The 23,863-nt window shown below is 41.1% G+C and overlaps 1 protein-coding gene across 2 annotated transcripts; it reads left to right on the top strand.

The window, feature by feature from the left end:
- The first annotated feature begins 227 nt into the window (after positions 1 to 227).
- Positions 228 to 21,184, top strand: LOC109889081 (vascular cell adhesion protein 1). 2 transcript variants are annotated; one of them, XM_020480253.2, is made up of 15 exons: positions 228 to 488; positions 589 to 870; positions 1,168 to 1,361; positions 1,948 to 2,205; positions 4,742 to 5,017; positions 5,546 to 9,587; positions 9,928 to 10,203; positions 11,518 to 11,808; positions 12,206 to 12,466; positions 12,673 to 12,948; positions 14,027 to 14,296; positions 16,727 to 17,038; positions 17,399 to 17,674; positions 19,810 to 20,070; positions 20,468 to 21,184. In XM_020480253.2, exons 6-15 carry the CDS (start codon positions 9,551 to 9,553, stop codon positions 20,626 to 20,628), a joined length of 2,421 nt encoding a protein of 806 aa, XP_020335842.1. In that variant the 5' UTR covers positions 228 to 488; positions 589 to 870; positions 1,168 to 1,361; positions 1,948 to 2,205; positions 4,742 to 5,017; positions 5,546 to 9,550; the 3' UTR covers positions 20,629 to 21,184. The 2 variants fall into 2 exon arrangements, with proteins under 2 accessions (XP_020335842.1, XP_020335841.1); XM_020480252.2 differs by lacking the exons at positions 228 to 488; positions 589 to 870; positions 1,168 to 1,361; positions 1,948 to 2,205; positions 4,742 to 5,017 and having other exon boundaries at positions 8,617 to 9,587; positions 11,488 to 11,808.
- The last annotated feature ends 2,679 nt before the right edge of the window (positions 21,185 to 23,863 follow it).

The raw sequence follows: 23,863 nt of genomic DNA, 5'->3' as shown, positions 1-23,863 counted from the left end.
TATTTGTAACAACATTGTGTATAACACTAGTTTGTCTAGTTTCATGTATTTTTCAATATACTGTTTTATGGACCATGGTTGTAATAGTGTTATATGCTAATTGTAAATCAGTTTGTGTTCATTTTAATAAAGCAACATTTTTAAGTGCAAAACTTTGTGTCACATCTGGCCATTACAGGAGACTAGGGGCTTCTTTATCATCACTTTCACACACACACACACACACACACACACACACGGTTTCCTGTCACCATCATTATTTCCATTTGGAAATGACTTAAGGAGCCCATAATAACAGGAAAAGATCTAGCTTAGCCCTTTTTGGCATCAGAATCCTGGAATGTCCAGTCTTTTTAAAGTAAAGGGAGGATACCTTGCACATCGAGTGGCCAAGCTCTGCAGCAAAACTTTACATTCAAGCTCAATATTCTAACTGGATATGAAAAAGATGCAACTTCTTCAACTGTGTGCCTTCTTCCATGTCACAGGTAAACATATTTTCTCTGATCAATAAATTCATATTATTAATTCCATTTATGCTTTGGATATTTTATGTATTCAATTAATGTATGTCTTGTTGTTTTGTAGTCTGTAGTCAGATAGAAGAAGTCGCCATATCACCTCGTGGAAATGAGGTATTTGTGCTAGCAGGTTCAGCCTTCCAGTTCACCTGTGCTTGCGTTGGTAGTTGTAAGACACCACAGTTCAGCTGGACAAGAGCTACTACTGACTCTGATCGTGTGCGAACCAAAAACAGCACCCTCAAATTTTCCAACGTGAAGATTGAGGATGCGGGTCGATATACCTGTGATGCAAAGTGCGATGGCAGTTCAGAGAAAAAACTAAAATCTGTCAAGATGACTGTCTATGGTAAGTAGAATAATTGTAGCATGTGATGACATAACCTCAAAAACTACTGTCAATGCCTTGAGTAATGTCTTGAATAGTTTGACATATTTACACTGTAAATTATTAATGCTAGTCTACTTTAGCCAAGGCCTAAATAACTTGTTTTGCCATCGTGTGAAAGAGCAAAATCACTCTCCATCAACTTCTCTCTGATTTTAAAGCTTTTAGTCAACCTGTGTTGGTGATGCCAAGTATTTTGACGGAAAATGTGGCTTGTGATGTAACATGCAGTGTTGATGCATTTGACCACGTTGACAGTGTCCACATAAGCTGGTATCTAGGAAGCGAACTTCTTAAAGATGAAACTCAGGAGACTTTGGATGCAGCTAACGTGTCGGACACACTGACTCTTACTGCCCTGAGGGACTATACTGGGAAGAGTCTGACCTGTGAAGTGAAAGCAGACATGAGAAATAACTCAAAACAGGTTTCTTACTGTCTCGACATACACTGTGAGTACCTTATTACAATTCCGATTCACTTCAGAATGGGTATACGGTGTCTTAGTGATAGTCCCTAGTTAGTTTGTGAATAAATAATGCTAACACATTACTGAAAGCATCCATGTATAATGCATTATGATGCAGCTATGCAGTGTAAGACTTGTCATGAGTATGTTTGAACCCCTTTATAATGTCTTATAATCCTAATGATCTGGACTAAAATACCAGCCAGTTTGGGATGTCAGAAAATGTTACACATAGAGAAACATAGCAAATAAGACTTGTTATAAGACATTATAAAGGCTCCTACATGCTTTTAACAGGTTAGAAACCATTGTACCTGGATGCTCTCGGTAGAGTGTTACCGAAATTATTCACTGTGTTCAAAGATGCCTCCTTCCAACCTTGATGGCAGTACAGTACACTTAATCCTTGAGATATTGAACTGTTTGACTTATGCTGAATTACTAATCGCCCTCAAGGCGCCACTCCCTGGGCACTCATGTAGATCAGACAGGATCAGATAGATCCTGAAGCAATATGATAATATGATATGTCCTCAGATATCTCATAGTAATGTGTTGTTGTGTTCCAGATGCACCTAAGATCAACATCAGTGCAACCTCATCTGGGATGGAAGAGGAGGAAGTGGTGATGAGCTGTAGAAGTGACGGCAACCCCACCCCTACTATTGAGTGGGAGAGAAAAGGGGAGCTGTGGCCCAAGAATCTGCATCGACATGCACAAGGAAATGTCACGGGCCGGCTACACCGCAGCAACCAAGGGGTTTACCAGTGTGTGGCCAAGAACATGGTGTCCGAGGCAAAGGAAGAGATGAAACTGGAGGTGCAATGTAAGTGTTCTACTAACTACTTTAGCCAGGGGCCAACAAGCAGGGGTTCCACATTGCTAAGCTTAAGATACATTATCTGATGGTACTGGAACTGTAATAATATGCCCACGCTAATTGTTATGACAATGTCTTTTTTTCACCTTTATTTAACCAGGTAGGCCAGTTGAGAACAAGTTCTCATTTACAACTGCGACCTGGCCAAAATAAAGCAAAGCAAAGCAGTGTGACACAGACAACAAAACAGAGTTACACATGGAATAAACAAGCGTACAGTCAATAACACAATAGAAAAAAAAATAAAGTCTATATACAGTGTGTGCAAATGGCGTCAGGAGGTAAGGCAATAAATAGGCCATAGTAGGGAAGTAATTACAATTTAGCATATTAACACTGGAGTGACAGATGTGCAGATCGTGATGTGCAAGTAGAAATAATGGTGTGTAAAAGAGCAGAAAAGTAAATAAAAACAATATGGGGATGAGGTAGGTAGATTGGGTGGGTTATTTACAGATGGGCTATGTACAGCTGCAGCGATCGGTTAACTGCTCAGATAGCTGATGTTTAAAGTTAGTGAGGGAAATATAAGTCTCCAGCTTCAGCGATTTTTGCAATTCGTTCCAGTCATTGGCAGCAGAGAACTGGAAGGAAAGGCAGCCAAAGAGGTGTTGGCTTTGGGAATGACCAGTGAGATATACCTGCTGGAGCGAGTGCTACGGGTGGGTGTTGTTATCGTCACCAGTGAGCTGAGATAAGGCGGAGCTTTACCTAGCATAGACTTATAGATGACCTGGAGCCAGTGGGTCTGGCGATGAATATGTAGCGAGGGCCAGCTGTCTAGAGCATACAGGTCGCAGTGGTGAGTGGTTGACCGTGTCCGCATCATCGTTTGATTCATAATTGTACTATTTGCATTTACAAATGACAGCATTTTGACATCTGTACTCAACAAAAATGTAAACACAACATGTAAAGTGTTGGTCCCATGTTTTATGACAATAAAAGGCCACTCAAATGTACACTTTTGTCACACAACACAATGCCACAGATGTCTCAAGTTTTAAGGGAGCGTGCAATCGGCAACACAGACTGCGGGAATGTCCATCAGAGCTGTTTCCAGATAATTTAATGTTAATTTCTATACTGCAAGCCACCTCCAATATAGTTTTAGGTAATTTGGCAGTATGTCCAACCAGCCTCACAACCGCAGACCACGTGTAACCACGCCAGCCCAGGACCTCCATATCCGTCTTCTTTACCTGCGGGATCATCTGAGACCAGCCACCCGGACAGCTGATGAAACTGTGGGTTTGCACAACCAAAGAATTTCTGTGCAAACTGTCAGAAACCATATCAGGGAAGCTCATCTGCGTGCTTGTCATCTTCACCAGGGTCTTGACCTGACTGCAGTTCGGCCCCGTAACCAAATCAAATCAAAATCAAATCAAATCAAATTTATTTATATAGCCCTTCGTACATCAGCTGATATCTCAAAGTGCTGTACAGAAACCCAGCCTAAAACCCCAAACAGCAAGCAATGCAGGTGTAGAAGCACGGTGGCTAGGAAAAACTCCCTAGAAAGGCCAAAACCTAGGAAGAAACCTAGAGAGGAACCAGGCTATGTGGGGTGGCCAGTCCTCTTCTGGCTGTGCCGGGTGGAGATTATAACAGAACATGGCCAAGATGTTCAAATAACCGACTTCAGTGGGCAAATGCTCACCTTCGATGCATGCTGGAGATTTGTGCTCTTTACGGATTAATCCCGGTTTCTACTGTATGGGGTAGATGGCAGACGTGTGGGCGAGCGGTTTGCTTATGTCAACGTTGTGAACAGAGTGCCCCATGGTGGCAGTGGGGTTATGGTATGGGAAAGCATAAGCTACGGACAACGAACACAATTGCATTTTGTCGATGGCAATTTGAATGCACAGAGATAATGTGACAAGATCCTGAAGCCCATTGTCGTGCCATTCATCCGTCGCCATCACCTCATGTTTCAGCATGATAATGCACGGCCCCATGTCGCAAGGATCGGTACACAATTCCTGGAAGCTGAAAATGTCCCAATTATTTCATGGTCTGCATACTCACCAGACATGTCACCCATTGAGCATGTTTGGAATGCTCTGGATTGGCGTGTACGACAGCGTGTTCCAGTTCCCACCAAGATCCAGCAATTTTGCACAACCATTGAAGAGGAGTGGGACAACAAGCCACAATCAACAGCCTAATCAACTATATGCAAACAAGATGTGTCGCACTGCATGAGACAAATGGTGGTCACACAGATACTGTCTGGTTTTCTTATCCACATCCCTACCTTTTTTTAAGGTATTTGTGACCAACAGATGCACAACTGTATTCCCAGTCATGTGAAATCCATAGATTAGGGCCTAATGAATTTATTTCAGTTGACTGATTTCCTTATATGAACTGTAACTGAGCTAAATCTTTGAAATTGAAATATACCATTTTTGTTCAGTGTATATACTTTCATATTATCTATGCATTTTTAACAACATTTGTTTGATCTTTGCAGACGGACCAGCAAACACAAGTATCCAGTCCTTCCCACTGCAGGCCATTTCCTATGGGGTTCAGCTGAACCTTACCTGCTTGTCAGACATGTACCCCAAAGCCAAACAGTACATCTGGACCAGAATCCCAGATATGGCCCTACCCAAGGAGGCCATGGTTACAAACAGCCATTTAATCATAGATAACTTCCAAGAGCACCACCAAGGCATCTATGAGTGTAGAGTGATTCACCACAGTGGGAATACAGAGAGAGCATTCTATACCGCCTCTGTTCAAGGTACGTAATAGCCACCCGTGTGTTGTCATATTTGCTGCCTTGTAATGATTTCCTCCATCAATAAATGTATATTGATTCACAAAATTACCAGTCTATGTATAAGTCAAGACTTTCCAACCTTCTTCTTGGAGAGCTCCTGTCCCGTTTTCAATTCAACCTCAGTTGTAACTAACTGGTTCAGTTTATCAACCAGTTAATTATTAGAATCAGGTGTGCTAGTTTAGAGTGAAAACCTAGAGGCCGGTATCTCTCCAGGAACAGGGTTGGAGAGCCCTGGTATAAGTAAATAGAAAATGCTATCAAGGAATTAAGTGGTTAAAGAGAACTGATTTATAGATTGATAGTCATTTGTAAAAAGGAAACGTGGAGGTTTCTACATGGAGACTAACCAGTCAAACCTTACTGCTGTTCATATTGCCAGTTCCACATCTTTAAACGGCTTAGTAATACAGGCTTTTGCACTACTTGTACTACATTCCCTAAAATGCCATGTTATGTAACTGTGGTGTCCCTCTGTTGTGCCTGCAGCGGAGCCCGAGTCTAAGGTGTTCACTCAGATGGTGGGTGCAGTGGCTGGCAGTCTTGTCAGCGGAATCACAGGAGGCATCGTGGCAGGATTCATGTTAGCTAAATGGCTGAAGTGATGCTACCTTAAATCACCTCACTGTGTGGGATCTAATCCGGAGCCATTCAGATGGTCTCAACCAGAGTGCCTTATTATCAATTCATACAGCAGAGTTTAACAGCGATTAATATACAGTACTTTCAGAAAGTATTCATACCCCTTAATAATGTATTCCACATTTTGTTGTGTTACAGCCTGAATTCAAAATAGAATAACTAGTTTTTTTTAAAGCCGATTTAAGTCCAAACTCTAACTAGGGCACCCAGGAATATTCAATGTTGTCTTGGTAAGCAACTGCAGTGTATATTTGGCCTTGTTTTTAGGTTATTGTCCTGCTGAAAGGTGAATTTGACTCCCAGTATCTGTTGGAATGCAGACTGAACCAGGTTTTCCTCTAGGGTTTTGCTTGTGCTTAACTCTATTTCATTTCTTTTTAACCCAAAACACTCCCTAGTCCTTACTGATTACAAGCATACCCATAACATGATGCAGCTACCACAATGCTTGAAAATAGGAAGAGTGGTACTTAGTGATGTTTTGTGTTGGATTTGCCCCAAACATAACGCTATGTATTCAGGACATGAAGTTAATTTCTTTACCACATGTTTTTCAGTTTTAATTTAGCACCTTTTTGCAGACAGGATGCATGTTTTGGAAAATGTTTATTCTGTACAGACTTCCTGCTTTTCCCTCTGTCATTTAGGTTAGTATTTTGGAGTTGTTGATCCATCCTCAGTTTTCTCTTATCACAGCCATTAAACTCTGAGTTAGGAAGGAAGCCTGTATATTTGTAGTGACTGGGTGTATTGATACACCATTGTTGGATTCGGGATGAACTCTGAACATTGAGATATTAAATAAATGATCATAAGCATTGAATATAAGGAGTGAAAGAGACTGGGTTTTATGTCAGAAGTTAATTGTTTTCTGTAGAAAGACATGGCTTTGGAATGTGTTGTGTGTACGGGAGGAGATCATAGGATTGCTATAGGGGAGCAGATGGATATCTGTGGATTAGGCGAAGGAGGGGTTGAGGTCAGATCAGATCCCCTGAAGGGAGTAATAAGGGTTTATTACCCTATTACTCTCTTCCTGTGGAACCATAAGATGTAAGGATTGGAGAGCCGGAGGAGTGTCTATAGTGGGGTATATATAATTGTGATGGTGAGAAATACAGCTGTAATGACCCTTTGGGAAGAATTAAACTTGGTTAAGCTTCTCTAGTGTCCGTGAGTTATTTACTCTGAAAAGTTAGAACCTAACACCATCCAAAGTGTGATTAAAAACTTCACCATGCTCAAAGGGATATTCAATGTCTGGCTGTGATACAGCCCGGGATCGAACATCTAGTGATGCCTCTAGCACTGAGATGCAGTGCCTTTGACCGCTCGCCACTCAGTCCCGCAAGAATTGAGGATGTTCTGAGGGAAAAGGGGGGTACAACTCAATATTAGGAAGATATTCCTAATGTTTTGAACACTCAGTGTATATTGTGAAGATAACAGGTTGTTCTTAACAATCAAACGGAAATAAATGGAATGCTTGTGTTCAATGGAAGGATTTGAACCTTTCCAGAAAGTCTACAACATAGGTTGTGTATGGGTTTTACTGTAATGCTATACCATCTCTATTGCAAATATGATCGGTGCCCTTCTCCCCCACCTCAAACACACACTTGTTATATTTTTGTAATGTTTTGAAGCAAGAAGATTTCCCTGATATGAATAGTAATCCAGATATAACAACAATTCAAGGAAGTCCAAGAGGTCCTTCGTTTTGCTTCTGATTGTTTCATACCAGATTGCAATCAATGTGTTTTATATCTTTTCTCCAAGAAAAACTAGAGGATAAAAAGGCAGAGGATAAAGTTGGATATTGAAAATATTGTTAATCACATTTCTATTTGTTTCCATAGTCACCAATTTAATTTTAAATATGCAACATAGTCTTACATTTAAAATAGATCATGGGGTATTGATGGGATAGATCCTCATCAAGGACCTCTGAGCACATAAGGCGATCTGGAGCGTAGTGACCCTCTTGAAGAGGGGTGAGATTTTAAAACAAAACAACAAGAAAAGGACATTCCTGAAGAAACTTTGTGCACTCAGCTAGCTAAAAGTTATTATTAAAATTGATGAACACGGAGCACTCTGTGTACTAGACTCTCTCTGTGTCTGTTTTTCAACAAGTAAGACTGATTTAGAGTGTACATTCTATACCAGGGCAGTGCTCTTCCACACCCTCCAGCACCCCTGAAATCTCATTGAGATACCACAGCAATTTCATACGATCCAAAAGGCGCCTGACCATAGCCGCGGGAAGTAATTTGGGGGTGGGGTGCAGCTGTTATCCAGTGAAGCATGGTGGTGGCAGCATCATGCTGTAGGGATGTTTTTCAGTGGCAGGGACTGCGAGACCAGTCAGGATGGAGAAAGATGAACAGAGCAAACTACAGAGAGATCCTTGATGAAAACCTGCTCCAGAGTGTTCTTGACCTCAGACTAGGGTGAAGGTTCACCTTCCAAAAGGACAATGACCCTAAGCACACAGCCAAGATAACGCAGGAATGGCTTCGGAAAAAGTCTCTGAATGTCCTTGAGTGGCCCAGCCAGAGCCCGGACTTGAACCCGATCAAACATCTCTGGAGAAACCTTAAAAGAGCTGTGCAGCGACACTCCCTATCCAACCTGACAGGACTTGAGAGGATCTGCAGAGAAGAATGGGATAAACTCCCCAAACACAGGTGTGCCAAGCTTGTAGCGTCATACCCAAGAGGACTCAAGGCTGTAATCGCTGCCAAAGCTGCTTCAACAAAGTACTGAGTAAAGGTTCTGAATACTTATGTAAATGTGATATTTCAGATTTGTATTTTTAATAGATTTACAAAAATTTCTAAAAACCTGTTTTTGCTTGGTCATTATGGGATATTGTGTGTAGATTGATGAGGGGCGAACTATGGATTCAATTTTAGAATAACTCTGTAACGTAGCAAAATGTGGAAAATGTCAAGGGATCTGAATACTTTCTGAATGCACTGTATATGAGAGGATACTGGTCTGTAAATCCGACTGGTCTCATCACATGGACATCTATATCCTCAGATGCATTGGTGTTGTCCTAGAAATATATTCTAGTTATATTGCTATGGGTATACTTAATGCTGCATTTAGGTGGTAAACCATAGAGATAGCCTACACATATTTATGTTAATGGAGATTTAATTTAGCTCAATACGTGTTGTATATATTTAGGCTCCCTAATGGTGCAGTGGTCTAAGGCACTGCATCTCAGTGCTAGTGGCATCACTGCAGGCCCTGGTTCAATCCCTGGCTGTATCACAACTGGCCGTGATCGGGAGTCATATTGTGCAATTGGCCCAGCGTCATCCGGGTTAGGAGAGGCTGTCATTGTAAATAAGACTTGTCTGGTTAAATTCAATTTAAAAAAATACTTGGCAGGCAGGCAGGCAACCAGACAGATAAAATACATAAATATGGAACATGTCTATGTTAGTTAACATATCATGTCTGTGATTTTCAGAGGGATCCCAAATATCTTGCTCCTCTGCTAAAAGATAATTTAATCATGTTTTAAAGGAAACCATCTTGTGTTCCATTTAAACCAGCAGAGGGGGTTGTCATTCACAACCAAACCAGACAAAGAGAGAGAGAAAGAAGAGCGAGAGAGAGAGAGAGACAGAGACCGAGACTAGAGGCCACTCAAAGAGTGGGGGAATTCATCCTTGGTATTTTAAGGGGGTGTTTTAAATATATATTTTCCCCCTGTTTGTATCCCCCCTATTACAAGTGATAAATCCACAGGCTCTGGATCTGGACACTGGGCAGACCAGACACAACATCCACAGCATAACAAAGGAGGACTAAGGAAATTTACATTCTAGCTCAATGTCTCTGTTATGGATAGTGATACTACCAGTAACAGGTAAGCTTATATTTCTATCATTCCAACAGATTTATACTTTAAAATCAGTGTGACTTGTCTTCAATCTATATACTGTAGGAAGCCTACTGTGTTTCATGCATTTTAATATGATTATGGGTAGGCTTGTGATGTGAACTAATCAGAAAATGTCAGTATTGTACTTGACGATATTTACATATGCAGCCATAGTAGGCTAAATATTATAATTTACTAATAGGCCTACCTTATGACTAATAATTGACTGTCATGACCTCAACGTTCCTTAGACTACTTTATAGCTACCGTTATGTGTTATTGATTATGAATGGGAATTCTAATTCATTCTTATTTTACATTTCAGCCTTTGCATTTCATGTGGAGCTAAAACCAAAGAGTGCATTTTTCAGAGTTGGTGATAGGCAGGAGCTGCGATGTTCGGTGAAGGATTGTAACGAAAAGGTTACTATGTCCTGGGCTTTGCTGGGGGATAAGCCCATGTTTGCTAAAATACACACCTCAGGATCGGAATCCGTGGCGGCCTTTGACCCTGTGATGACAGTACATGATGACATACTTCTCTGCAAAGTCAGTTGCGGAGCATTGAACAAACAACAGCGTGTGGTTGTCAAAGTGTACTGTAAGTTCATTAAACTTGATTCAGTAAGCCATCATAAACCATTGTAATTAGCCAATATAAAATGCACATGAATGCTTATAAATGAAATATGAATGGATCAATAAATTGTTTATTAATACTTTAATAATCACACAACGTATTATAAAGTCAGCCGTATGTAACTTAATTCATTAGGGAATTGAATCAGTCCAATTGAATCAGTTCTACAGTGACTTCAGAAAGTATTTGCACCCCTTGACTTTTCCACATTTTGTTTTGTTACAGCCTGAATTTAAAATGGATTAAATGTGGGTTTGGTGTCACTGACTGACACACAATACCCCATAAAAACAGTTACAGAGTTTAATAGCTGTGATAGGAGAAAACTGAGGAGTTACATTGTAGTTACTCCACAATACAAACCTAAATGACAGAGTGAAAAGAAGGAAGCCTGAACAGAATACAAATATTCCAAAGCATGCATCCTGTTTGAAAGAAGGCACTAAAGTAAAACTGCAAAATATGTGGCAAAGAAATGTACTTTACTTCTTGAATACAAAGCATAACGTCTGGGGCAAATCCAACACATCACTGAGTCACATTTTCAAGCATGGTGGTGGCTGCATCATGTTATGGGTTTGCTTGTCATGTCACCGGCAAGGCCTACAGAGTTTTTATGAATACACATAAATGGAATAGAGCTAAGCACAGGCAAAATCTTAGAGGAAAACCTGTTTCAGTCTGCTTTTCAACAGACACTGGGAGACAAATTCACCTTTCAGTAGGACAAGAACATAAAAAACAAGGCAAATATACACTGGAGTTGCTTACCAAGATGTCATTGAATGTTCCTAGGTGGACTAGTTACAGTTTTTACTTAAATCAGCTTGAAAGTCTATGGCAAGAATTGAAAATGGCTGTCTAGCAATGAACAACCAGTTTTAATACTTTTTATATAATGTACACATACTGTACAATTCAGGTGTGCAAAGCTCTTAAACACTTACCCAGAAAGACTCAAAACTGATATAATCACTGGCGACAGTGATTCTAACATGTATTACTTAGGTAAATTAGAGATGCATTTTAGTTTCAATAGATGTGCTAAACTATCTAAAAACATGTTTTCATTTTGCCATTATGGGTTATTGTGTGTAGATGGGTGGTAAAAAAAATCTATTTAATCAATTTTGATTTCAGGCTGTAACAACAAAATGTAGAATAAGTCAAGGAGTATAAATACTTTCTGAAGGCACTGTACATGTTGAAAGGAGGTCTACCAATTTCAATTTCAAACATGTGTAGCTGCCCTACGATCGACATTTGATATTACAGCATTTCCAGAGGCACCTGTCATATCAGGCTACGACCATCTTCTCTTGGGCCAGTCCAACACTCTGACATGTGAGGTGATAGATGCTTATCCCGTGGAGCACCTGCGACTTGAGTGGCTGCGAGGAGACAGCATGCTCCAGACAGACGCAGAGTCCGTTGTATCTACCTACAGGTTCACGCCAACCCCAGAGGACAAAGAGACAAGCATCACATGCAGAGCCTCTCACGATCAGGATGGTGTGCCTGATGAAGAGAAGACCAAGGAAACCACCGTATCTCTCACAGTGCTTTGTAAGTTACTAAAGTATAAATGTTAGACAACGGGTAATCTCTGTTAACCCAGTGTAAAATCTTGCAGAATTTGGTCAGCTGTGTGATTAATTTCTGTTTATATATGTTAGAAATTGAGAGTTCTGTCTCCACCCTCACAAAAGGAAAATCACACACCCAGGACTTCCCCAGGACAACTGGTGCAATTGAACTACTATAGAGTTTGGAAACATTTGGAACTTAACTTTCATAATGGCAACAAATCATCTTTTGATTTTCAAATGATACACTTACCATGCGCAGTTTAGCAATTAACAATGTCTCAATGGAATGCAATGGAATTTGAGTCATGAATAAGGATTAGATTGAGACCTACCTACAACAACCACATCAAAAATGTATTCTTTATTTTCTCCAGATGCGCCACAGAATATATCAATATCTGAGCCGACTGCTGTGAGAGTTGGCTCCAGTCTCACGTTGTCATGCCATGCTGAAGGGAACCCCAGACCAGATACACAGTGGAAGGCCATTGGTCCAGATGGACAGGCTGTTATTGTGGGGCAGAGCGAGGAGCTTGTCCTTACAGAGATGACACTGGTGGATGCTGGTCAATATGAGTGTGTGGTGAGCAACACCATTGGAAACATCACAGCCAGCGTGAACATCATTGTTCAAGGTAGGATGACTTTGAATTTCCCCTTAGTTTTGTATTTTGGATCATTACTGTTTGGTGTCACTAGATAGTTTAATATTTAGGGGTAATCTTTATTGCTTTGTCTAAAAAGTATGTTTGGAGGAGAAATCTCAATAAAACAATGTCTAAACTAGCAAGCTAAAGTTTTGTCTTGTGCTCTCCATCCTGGATGATTTCCTTTCTGGCAGCTCCCCCAACCAACACCACCATCACAGTGAGCCCAGCCAGTGAGGTGAAGGAAGGGGAGAGCGTGACGGTGTCCTGCCTGTCGGACGGAGCTCCGGTGGTACGTATGGTGCTGAGGAGACTCTCTGAGGACCAGGAAGTAGAACTCCAGTCCAGCAACGGCTTCTCCACCTCCTTCACCCTCTCCTCTGCCCTGCTAGCAGACTCTGCTCTCTACCAGTGCCAGGCCTTCAATGAACATGGCAGTCAGAAGGTCAGCGCCTTGCTCTCTGTTGAAGGTGAGATTTTTTTAAACATTTGGGTAATATTACATTTTAAGTTGACTTTATGCTTTTGCACAGTAGTTACTATAACTACTTTAGTTACCAGAGTCGAATTATGTAATTTCAGATTTGTACATTAAACAAGGGCAGGATTCTAATAATGGAAACTGGCCAAATTATTTTTCAAAATAGTTGCCTTGATACAGTGTATTACACATAATTACCAAAGTAGTTGTATAATATATTTCAATGTAAAATGTAACCTAAATACAGTATGCCCTGTTGTTCTGCAAAAAGGTCACCAGTATGTCTGGGTGGTTGTCCTTCAGTTGAACTATAAGAATGAACAGAATGTTACTTTAGTAATGTACAGGTAAGAGGCATGTTCTATCGTAAAAGGGGAATTTGTCTTAGTAAACTTACTGATAACCCACATTCTCTGGGGAGCAAACAGTGTTGCGTCACCAAGCCAGTAGGTTCCCCTCTGGGTAGAAGAGCCATAGAACAGTGGCATAGCAGATAGCAGAAATAGTAAATGATCTGTTCACACTCATACAGACATTTGAGAGACTCTCCAATGTGGATTGCTGCTATTTTCACTCTGAGGATAGGCTTCACACCTCCAGGTAAGATGAGATAAGTACAGGAGCTGCTGATGTGCCCTTGAGCAAGGCATGTAACCATAATTGCTCCTGTAAGTTGCTCTGGATAAGAGAATCTGATAAATAAAGTACATGTTTCTAATACTATTGGTGATGATCATGTGGAGTGGAGGGCTCTGGCAAAATGTTCATTGTGTTACCCATCAGATTATTTTTGTGATGAAACTTTACTTTGTGATGTGTGTTTACTCTTCTTAATACACTGTAATGTTTGCCTTGTTTTTTCTGTTGTAGATTAAGATGTAGAGATATTTGATTTTGCTAAGAGCTTTTCTTGCAGGATAGTAGTTTTAATTTAACTCAATTAACTGAACAGAATTTTTCCAAAACGGAACAGAATCAAATTGAACTGAATTTCTCTCTATTCAATTGAACTGGGCATAGAAACTGCAACGCCATCTATCCTCTCTCCTGTGGTTTTATTCTCTCAGAGTATCCCCTGGAGGTGGCGATGGATGTGGGGGTGACGGCTGAGATGGGATCCAACCTGGTGCTCTCCTGCCGGGCTTGGGGCTGTCCCCAGCCAGCCTTCTACTGGAGGAGCATGCTGGACATGTCGGTCCATAGCCGTGCACACACCCAGGACTCCCTCTCCCAGCTCTACCTGGGCCCACTTGGGCTGATCAACGAGCAAGCCTACACCTGTGAGGCCAAGTGTGGCTCTGTCATCAAGGCCAAGCACGCTGAGGTCAAGGTCTTCTGTGAGTATACGATACAGTGGCAAGAAAAGGTATGTGCACCCTTTGGAAATACCTGGATTTCTGCATAAATTGGTCATAAAATTGGATCTGATCTTCATCTAGGTCGCAACAATAGACAAACACAGACTGCTTAAACTAATAACACAAACAATTATATGTTTTCATGTCTTTATTGAACATGTGTAAACATTCACAGTGCAGGGTGGGAAAAGTATGTGAACCCAGGGATTTAATAACTGGTTGACCCTCCTTTGGCAGCAATAACCTCAACCAAACGTTTTCTGTAGTTGAGGATCAGACCTGCATAACGGTCTGGAGAAATGTTGGACCATTCCGCTTTACAAAACTGTTTCAGTTCAGCAATATTCTTGGGATGTCTGGTGTGAACTGCTCTCTTGAGGTCATGCGACAGCATCTCAATCGGGTTGAGGTCAGGACTCTGACTGGGCCACTCCAGAAGGTGTATTTTCTTATGTTGAAGCCATTCTGTTGTTGATTTACTTCTGTGTTTTGGGTCATTGTCCTGTTGCATCTCCCAACTTCTGTTGAGCTTCAATTGGCAGACAGATAGCCTAACATTCTCTTGCAAAATGTCTTAATAAACTTGGGAAATCATTTTCCTGTCGATGGTAACAAGCTGTCCAGGCCCTAAGGCAGCAAAGCAGCTCCACCATACTTTACAGTTGGGATGAGGTTTTGATGTTGGTGTTCTGTGCCTTTTTTTTATCCACACATAGTGTTGTGTGTTCCTTCCAAACAACTCAATTGTAGTTTCATCTGTCCACAGAATATTTTGGAACATCTAGGTGCACTTTTGCAAATTTCAGATGAACAGCAGTGGCTTCTTCCGTGGTGTCCTCCCATGAACACCATTCTTGTTTAGAGTTTTACATATCTTACTCATCAACAGAGATGCTAGCATGTTCTAGAGATCTCTATAAGTCTTTACCTGACACTCTAGGACTCTTCTTAACCTCATTGAACATTCTGCGCTGTGCTTTGCAGTCACCTTTGCAGGACGGCAACTCCTAGGGAGAGTAGCAACAGTGTTGAACTTTCTCCATTTATAGACAATTTGTCTTACCTGGGACTCATGAATATCAAGGCTTTTAGAGATACTTTGGTAACCCTTTCAAGCTTTATTCATGTCAACAATTCTTAAATCTTAGGTCTTCTGAGATCTCTTTTGTTCGAGGCATGGTTCACATCAGGCAATGCTTCTTGTGAATAGCAAACTCAAATTTTGTGAGTGGTTTTTATAGGGCAAGGCAGCTCTAACCAACATTTCCAATCTCGTCTCATTGATTGGACTCCAGGTTAGCTGACTCCTGACCCCCAATTAGCTTTTGGAGAAGTCATTAGCCTAGAGGTTCACTAACTTTTTCCAACCTACGCTGTGAATGTTTAAATTATGTATTCAATATAGACAAGAAAAATACAATCATTTGTGTGTTATTAGTTTAAGCACACTATGTTTGTAAAATGTCTTGACTTAGATGAAGATCAGATCAAATTTGATGACCAATTTATGCAGAAATCCAGGTAATTCCAAAGGGTTCACATACTTTTTCTTGCCACTGTACATCATCAGGAAGATGGCTTGGTTTAGGTCAATGTATTTGCTTTGAAACGTGCTTTGCATCAGCCATCTTTTTACAGAAGTCCAATGCCAGATTGATACGATGAATTCAAGGTTAATTGGAAATGTCCAGTTGAAAACAAAGTTAGTTGGGGTTGTGTGTTTTTTTGCCTTACACTTCTTCAGTGGTACCATGGCCACATTAAATTCTACACGTTTATGTTGATACAGTAACTGTTTTGCTCAGTTTTGGGTAATGCTTAGGTTCACTTCACTGACTTGGAAAGAGTTCAGTGACGCTTTGTAGGAGGTTAGAAGAATACTCCTCCTCTTATGAAACCAAACGTAGGACTTAAAGCTTGAATGATCCCTCATGCTGCTCTCCCACATAACATGGGCAGAGGTCCAGTTTGCTTTTGTCGGATTGCACTGGGATCAGTAGTCTGGTTCAATGTGGGAGAGGGATCACCAAGAAGTGAAGAATAATAAATACACTCCAGGGTCACTGAAGTGAAGACATTTCATATTTCCTAGATGTGAATGTCATTGTGTTGAAGGGGGTAAGGGTTGCTGTATTCCAGGTCTTTGACCCACGATTATATTCAGAGGGATGTTTCACAAGTTGTGTGGATTAATGCCTCCCTTACTGGAAGTCATTAAAAAAAACGGTATCTTATGGGAATTTGTCAGGTCCCAACATTAGGATTTGAAACACCACATCTTTGAACCTTCAAAGTGAAGAGTCTACCATTCAACATGCCTGACTAACTCGCTCACATCTCTATCTGGTCTCAGCTTCTTTTAGTCACATTTTAATATTTTAATCTACCCATTTCTCTCTCCTCCCCCAGCTTTCCCCTCGGACCCTATCATCGAGAACACTGGCCCCTTTCTGGAACACGGTGTTGGCATCTTTTTTTGTTTGGTAGCCAACGTCTACCCAGCTAGTCTCCTGCAGATCCAGTGGCTTGATGGGGAAATCGAGCTAGCCTCCGAGATGGGACAGTATTCCAGTGAACTCCAGAATGTGACGTCAACGCTTTCTTTCTCGATTGGACCGGAGGACCAGGGCAGACAGATCACCTGCAGAGTCAGTCTTCAGATGGATGAAGTCCCTCAGAGTGGGAGAGAGAGGCAGGCAGTGACTGTACTGGAGCTCCACTGTAAGTGGTTTTACAGATCATTGAAATCTGAAAAAAAAAACATAAACTTTTTTATGGCCGTGGGGTAGATAAGGATTGGGATGGTCCTAGAGAGCCACAAGGTGGTACAGGATTTTGTTCCGCCCCATCATTATAACACACCGGATTCCACACATTGTGTTCTGAATGGAGGACCATGAACAGTTAATTGCTTGAATCACATGTGTTTATGGTGGGTTGTCCACCCCCTTGGTGCCTTCAACTTAGGGAATCCTAAGTTGAACTTCAGTCCTTGAGGTGTGAATGGCAGTTGTGTAGTGAGGGTTTATAACCTATGTCTGTGTTTATAAACCTAAACTGAGTCTGATGTTTGCTGTGCAGATGCCCCCAGAGGAACCACCATCACAGTGAGCCCAGGCAATGAGGTGAAGGAAGGGGAGAGCGTGGCGGTGTCCTGCCTGTCGGACAGAGTTCCGGTGGGACGTATGGTGCTGAGGAGACTCTCTGAGGACCAGGATATAGAACTCCAGTCCAGCAATGGCTCCTCCACCTCCTTCACCCTCTCCTCTGCCCTGCTAGCAGACTCTGCTCTCTACCGGTGCGAGGCCTTCAATGAGCTCGGCAGCCAGCGAGCTAGCACATACATTACAGTCAAAGGTGGGTGCCAGGCTTCTGGCAAGAACACACCACATCAAGTCTTTATTCCGCTCCCACGGATTCATACTGGCAACAACAGTAAACTTTCCCTAACCCTGATTAGCTTTTTTTTGCTTCTTCAATGAAGTCACTGTTCTCTACACCCACAGATCTCTTGTTGTTGCTTCTTGTTTATGGTCTGTTATTTGCTCTCATTTGTTGGAGTGTGGCCGTTCTATCATCATGTGGCAGCTGCAGTGGTGTAAAGTATTTAAGTACTTTTTTTGGTATCTGTACTTTACTACTTATATTTTTGCCAACTTTTACTTCTCTACATTCCTAAAGAAAATAATGTACTTTTTACATTTTGATTGTCCAATTCTCACACTTATCAAGATAACAACCCTGGTCATCCCTACTGCCTCTGATCTGGTGGACTCACTAAACACAAATGCTTTGTTTGTAAATTATGTCTGAGTGATGGAATGTGTGCCTGGCTATCCATTTAAAAAAAAAATAAGACAGAAAATTGTGTTTTTCTTAATATAAGAAATTAGAAATTATTTATACCTTTACTTTTGATACTTAAGTATATTTAAAACCAAATGCTTTTAGACTTTTACTCAAGTAGTATTTTACTGGGTGACTTTTACTTGAGTCATTTTCTGTTAAGGTATCTTTACTTTTACTCATGTATGACAATTGAGTACTTTTTCCACGTCTGGGGAGCTGTCAGTATCTAAGAACATGCTCTATAAGTTCGTCATTGGCTGAGCTGTTGTCACACTGTACCAAAATAGAATATCACACTTATACCACACTTAACACTGCACAGGAACTCAACCACATGAAATGACATAAAGTCATTCTAGATAATGGGTTCTATAGAACATGCCTCATTGATATTTCACACACTGTTGTCAGTAGTTTCACACATTTTGCTCAGTAGTCAACAATGTAACAGACAGTAATTGTATGAAAATCTCATTCCAAAATCATGGGCATTAATATGGAGTTGGTCCCCCTTTTGCTGCAATAACAGCCTCCACTCTTCAGGGAAGGCTTTCCACTAGATGTTGGAACATAGCTCTGAGGACTTGCTTCCATTCAGCCACAAGAGCATTAGTGAGGTCGGGCAGTGATGTTGGGAGATTAGGCCTGGCTTGCAGTCAGCGTTACAATTCATCCCAAAGGTGTTTGATGGGGTTGAGGTCAGGGCTCTGTGCGGGCCAGTCAAGTTCTTCCACACTGATCTTGAGAAACCATTTCTGTATTGTCCTCGCCTCGCCTTTTTGAATGGGGACATTGTCATGCTGAAACAGGAAAGCGCCTTCCCCAATCCGTTGCCACAAAGTTGGAGGCACAGAATCTTTTCGAATATAATTGTATGCTATTGCGTTAAGATTTCCCTTCACTGGAACTAAGGGGCCTAGCCCGAACCATGAAAAGCAGCCGCAGACCATTATTCCTCCTCCACCAAACTTTATAGTTAGCACTATGTATTGGGGCAGGTAGCGTTCTCCTTGTATCCGCCAAACCCAGATTTGTCCGTCGGACTGCCAGATGGTGATTCATCACGCCAGAGAACACGTTTCCACTGCTCCAGAGTCCAACGGCGGCAAGATTTACACCACTCCAGCCGATGCTTGACATTGCGCATGGTGATTTTAGGCTTGTGTGTAGCTGCTCGGCCATGGAAACCTATTTCATGAAGCTCCTGACGAACAGTTCTTGTGCTGACGTTGCATCCAGAGGCAGTTTAGAACTTGGTAGTGAGTGTTGCAACCGAGGACAGACGATTTTTATCGCAGCACTCTGCGGTCCTGTTCTGTGAGCTTATGTGGCCTACCACTTCGTGGCTGAGCCTTTGTTGCCCCTAGACATTTCCACTTCACAATAACAGCACTTACCAGATGACCGGGACAGCTCTAGCAGGGCAGAAATTTGACGAACTGGCTTGTTGGAAATGTGGCATCCTATGACAGTGGGGTGTCGACATACATTTATATAAATATTGTATGTTGCATTGTAAACTGCCAATAGACTAAATGTCGTACAGTATTTCAGACTATAACTGTACTATATTAATTTAAAAAATTCAATTCTCAATTGTCTTCCCTCAGCATTGATGTGTGTTCTATTTTCCTTATGTCCAGCACCTCCTAGGAACACAACAGTCCTGATATATCCATCTGCTGAGGTGCAGGAAGGCCAAAATGTCACCATCTGCTGTCACTCTGTCAGTTTCCCCCCACCTGCTGTGGTTTTAAGGAAACTGGATAATGGCACAGAGCTCTACTCCCCGGATGGGAACTTCCTGCTGGTTAACCTTACGCCCAATGATACAGGCCTATACCAGGTGAATGTTACCAATGACCTGGGTTATGAGACCGAGATCTTCAGCATTAACGTCATAGGTGAGTGATGTGGTTCAGTGTTCGCTCTTTAGCTTGGCATACTAGAAGAAACAGGAAGAGAGCTCTTTATTTCCCTTCACCACAAATATAATTATTATATTTGTTATTATTATATGAAATATAATTCACAATAAAACCAGTTACTTGAAACCACTTTGAACCCCATGTTGAACTGAGAAATTGGGAACAGTGAACTCGGAGATAGACCTGACAACAGTGTACAGTAGTTTGAGAACAGTGAAGCTTGCAAAAGCCAAGGAAATTCCATCCACCAATAACAAACACTGGTGTCATTTAAGAGGACTCGAATGCTGTTGAAACATAAAATCAAAAATGTTAGCCAATCTGTCTCGTCCTCACTGTCTCCCTGTTCTTCCCCTCTTCCCTTGGCCTCCAGAGAAGCACTTCAGTACTTCACCAGACTGGAACCACGTAGTCATTCCTGCTGTCTGTGTGGGTATCATGGTGACCACCACGGGCCTAATCCTGGACTACCTGAGGAGAGCCAGGAGGAAGGGCTTCTATGAGCTGGCAAAGTGTAATCCCGGGTCTGCATAGACTAGAGGAGTCTAAAACCTGCGGTCCAGAGCCAGATTGTGGCCCCCACTTGTGCTACCAAAATGACCATGTACTGTATGAGTATCACATCGGTGAGTGTTTTGTGGTTCCTCAGGCAAAATGACTTTTACACTGTGTGCAGAGGCATACCAAGGGACAGACCTACCTGGAGTGGAGAGGGAACAGACGAGAGGTATGGCCGATAAGGCCGTATGACCTTTGGATGTTACTGGAAGAGGAAAAGAGAAGTACCTTTAAGGAGATGTGGTCTTCTGGATGTTTTTCATTTTTATTCAACCTAAGCTAGAAGTCAGTCAAATGTTTAATAAATCTAACTGTTTGCAACTAACTATCATTTGCTCCTTTTTTCACTTCTTGGCAGCTTTCATTGAACCCATTGATGTCTAAGTGTCACAACTATTGGATGAATGCAATATGTTACATGTTTTTAAACAAAATTATACCATTTGTAATTTGCTGTGATAAAAAGTTGAAATGTTTAATGAGTTAATTACAATGCATTTGAAATGTACAGTTTAAATTAACTTTGTTATATCAGTATGTTGGTGGTTTCCCAACAATAGGTGAAGTCGGTATTGTGGTAATGTAATATAGAGAAGCAAGGTAAACTGTATTTGCCTCATAGCTTTTTTTGTATATAGGGGAAACAGTGCCACTGTCCACCCCCACAGCTGTTGTTATTGTTTTTATTTTGTTGACGAAGCAGAGCTGGGGAGTGTTGTAGTAAAAAAAAATGGTGTTCTTTCGTGCGTGCAATCATGTCCGCTGCAGGGGAAAAAAACAGTGTTTGTTGTTTGCATTAACTTATTTGTGGATGTAATATCGCAAACGGATGTTGCAATTTCACCATTAAGGATTCCAGCTTTAATGTGGACACTTACTAGAAGTGTTTGCATGTGTGCAATGTGCATGGAGTATTTTTGTCCCACACCATTTTCTTTATTGCTGTGGGATATTATAGCCGGTTTGGTACGTGATTAAAGAAGCTGTTGTTTTTAAATCAAAGCCTATATAGAATGTATTTGTTATGTTTATGACTGTTCATACTCCTTTGTATGTTGTGAATATGTTGTGTCCTATTTTTTGTGAATTGTGTTTGAAATGTACATTTGTAGAGATGTTCATTATTAAATATTTATTTCCATAACTAAAAGCTGTTCATTGAAATAGGAGCTTTGGGTTTGGGGTCTCCTGTTGCAGTGGGGAAAGCCAGGGAACGTTTCAACAAGTATCAGGGACTTTGTACTGAATGCTTTATTTATTTTTATTTGAACCTTTATTTAACTAGGCAAGTCAGTTAAGAACAAATTCTTATTTACAATGACCGCCTACCCCAAACCCTGAACTGGACAACGCTGGGTTGTGCGCCGCCTTATGGAACTCCCAAACATGGCCAGTTGTGATACAGCAGGGATTCAAACCAGGATCTGTAGTGACACCACTAACACTGAGATGCAGTGGCTTAGACCGCTGCGCCACTCAGAATCTTACAAGCTCTTTCCCAACGATGCAGAGTTTAGATCCTTTATGTAGTCTCTTATCTTAGTCTTCTTAACTCTTAAAAATTTGAAATGTTAGCTGTCCCCACTCTGGCTGGATTCCAATCGGAATTACACATCACTTTGCAAGCCAGTATAATGCGACTTGCTGGCCTGATGTGGCCTGCAAACCGTGAGTTTCAGGCCACTGTATTAGGGTAAACTAGGCCCTCAAAATAAGGCCTTATGAAATATGTATTGTATCGTCTTAAATAATGCAATGATAGCATATTCACTTAGGATCTCACTTGGGTGAAAGCCACATGACTGGTTGATTGGGATGTTATATTCATATATATTATATTGGGATGTTGATATTCACAGAGGGCTGAATCCTGTCATGAATCATACGTTGAGGACAATAGAAGATTAGGAATTTTTGGAAAATGTACATCTTGCGTTGCTCTTATGCCATAGTCAAAAAGCGTCATCAAAGTGCTAGCATCAGTTTTCCCTTTTAGATCATATTGAATCAGATTATTTAGACGCTAGATCAAGATTCCTTCTCTGAGACACTTGATACATAAGACCCCAAACACAGTAATGGGTGGTATCAGAGAGAAAGAAGCAAACCGAGAGGCTAAAATTTGTCTGCGTGACATGGCGATATTTTGCCTGAAGATCAATGAGAGTGTCGAATTTGGTCAACATAAAATTGAATTCCTAATTTGCTAAGAGGGGATTATTTGATCAAATAGAAGTGTGGTAATGTTAAGGTTGTTTAGAACATAAGTGTTTAGGATTGTTTAGGATATATTTGGACGCACATGGCATCCCGGCAAATTTCAGAAAAACGATTTTATATCAGAGTTGTGCCTGTTGTTCACGTGTGTCTGCCCTATTGTTGCTAGAATGTTCCTGCCTGCTACCGCCTGTCTTCCACCTTTGCAGACATTTAATCGCATTGTTAAAGTGGTCCGTCCAATATCTTGTCAATATATAGATCATTTTAACTCTAACATTTCCTCTAAATGCACCATGGGAAATATGCAAATCAGGCTCAACACCCAAAAAACATCAAAATAACCATTATTGGTTCCATAATATTGTAGAAACAATAATGGTTCTTTGGAGCTTTTAATTTTTGTATGGTTCTTCAAATAACCATCCCATTTAAAGGGTTAACGGGAAACCTCACCACTAGACACTATTTGGAGTGTTTTTCCAGGGTGTTTCAGGCAGGGCCAGACGGATTACCAGGACGTGTACTGCGAGCATGTGCTGACCAACTGGCAAGTGTTATGTCATAATTACGTAAAATTCTGGCAAATTAGGCGGCCCAAACTATTGCATATACACTGACTCTGCGTGCAATAAACGCAAGAGAAGTGACACAATTTCACCTGGTTAATATTGCCTGCTAACCTGGATTTCTTTTAGCAAAATGTGCAGGCTTAAAAATATATACTTCTGTGTATTGATTTTAAGAAAGGCATTGATGTTTATGGTTAGGTACACATTGGAGCAACGAAACGCACCACATCGATTATATCCAACGCAGGACACGCTAGATAAACTAGTAATATCATCAACCATGTGTAGTTAACTTGTGATTATGATTGATTGATTGTTTTTTATAAGATAAGTTTAATGCTAGCTAGCAACTTACCTTGGCTTACTGCATTCGCGTAACAGGCAGGCTCCTTGTGGAGTGCAATGTAATCAGGTGGTTAGAG

The sequence above is a fragment of the Oncorhynchus kisutch genome, linkage group LG4 (assembly GCF_002021735.2).
Source record: "Oncorhynchus kisutch isolate 150728-3 linkage group LG4, Okis_V2, whole genome shotgun sequence".
Taxonomy (NCBI): domain Eukaryota; kingdom Metazoa; phylum Chordata; class Actinopteri; order Salmoniformes; family Salmonidae; genus Oncorhynchus; species Oncorhynchus kisutch.
This window is presented reverse-complemented; position numbering and strand designations above follow the sequence as displayed.

Bases quoted from the DNA above. Each gene is read 5' to 3' on its own strand.
- LOC109889081 (XM_020480252.2), top strand. From the start codon at position 9,551: ATGTCTCTGTTATGGATAGTGATACTACCAGTAACAG. The intron at 12,467-12,672 runs GTAGGATGACTT...CCTTTCTGGCAG, and splicing joins CGTGAACATCATTGTTCAAG to CTCCCCCAACCAACACCACC. The intron at 17,675-19,809 runs GTGGGTGCCAGG...CCTTATGTCCAG, and splicing joins CACATACATTACAGTCAAAG to CACCTCCTAGGAACACAACA.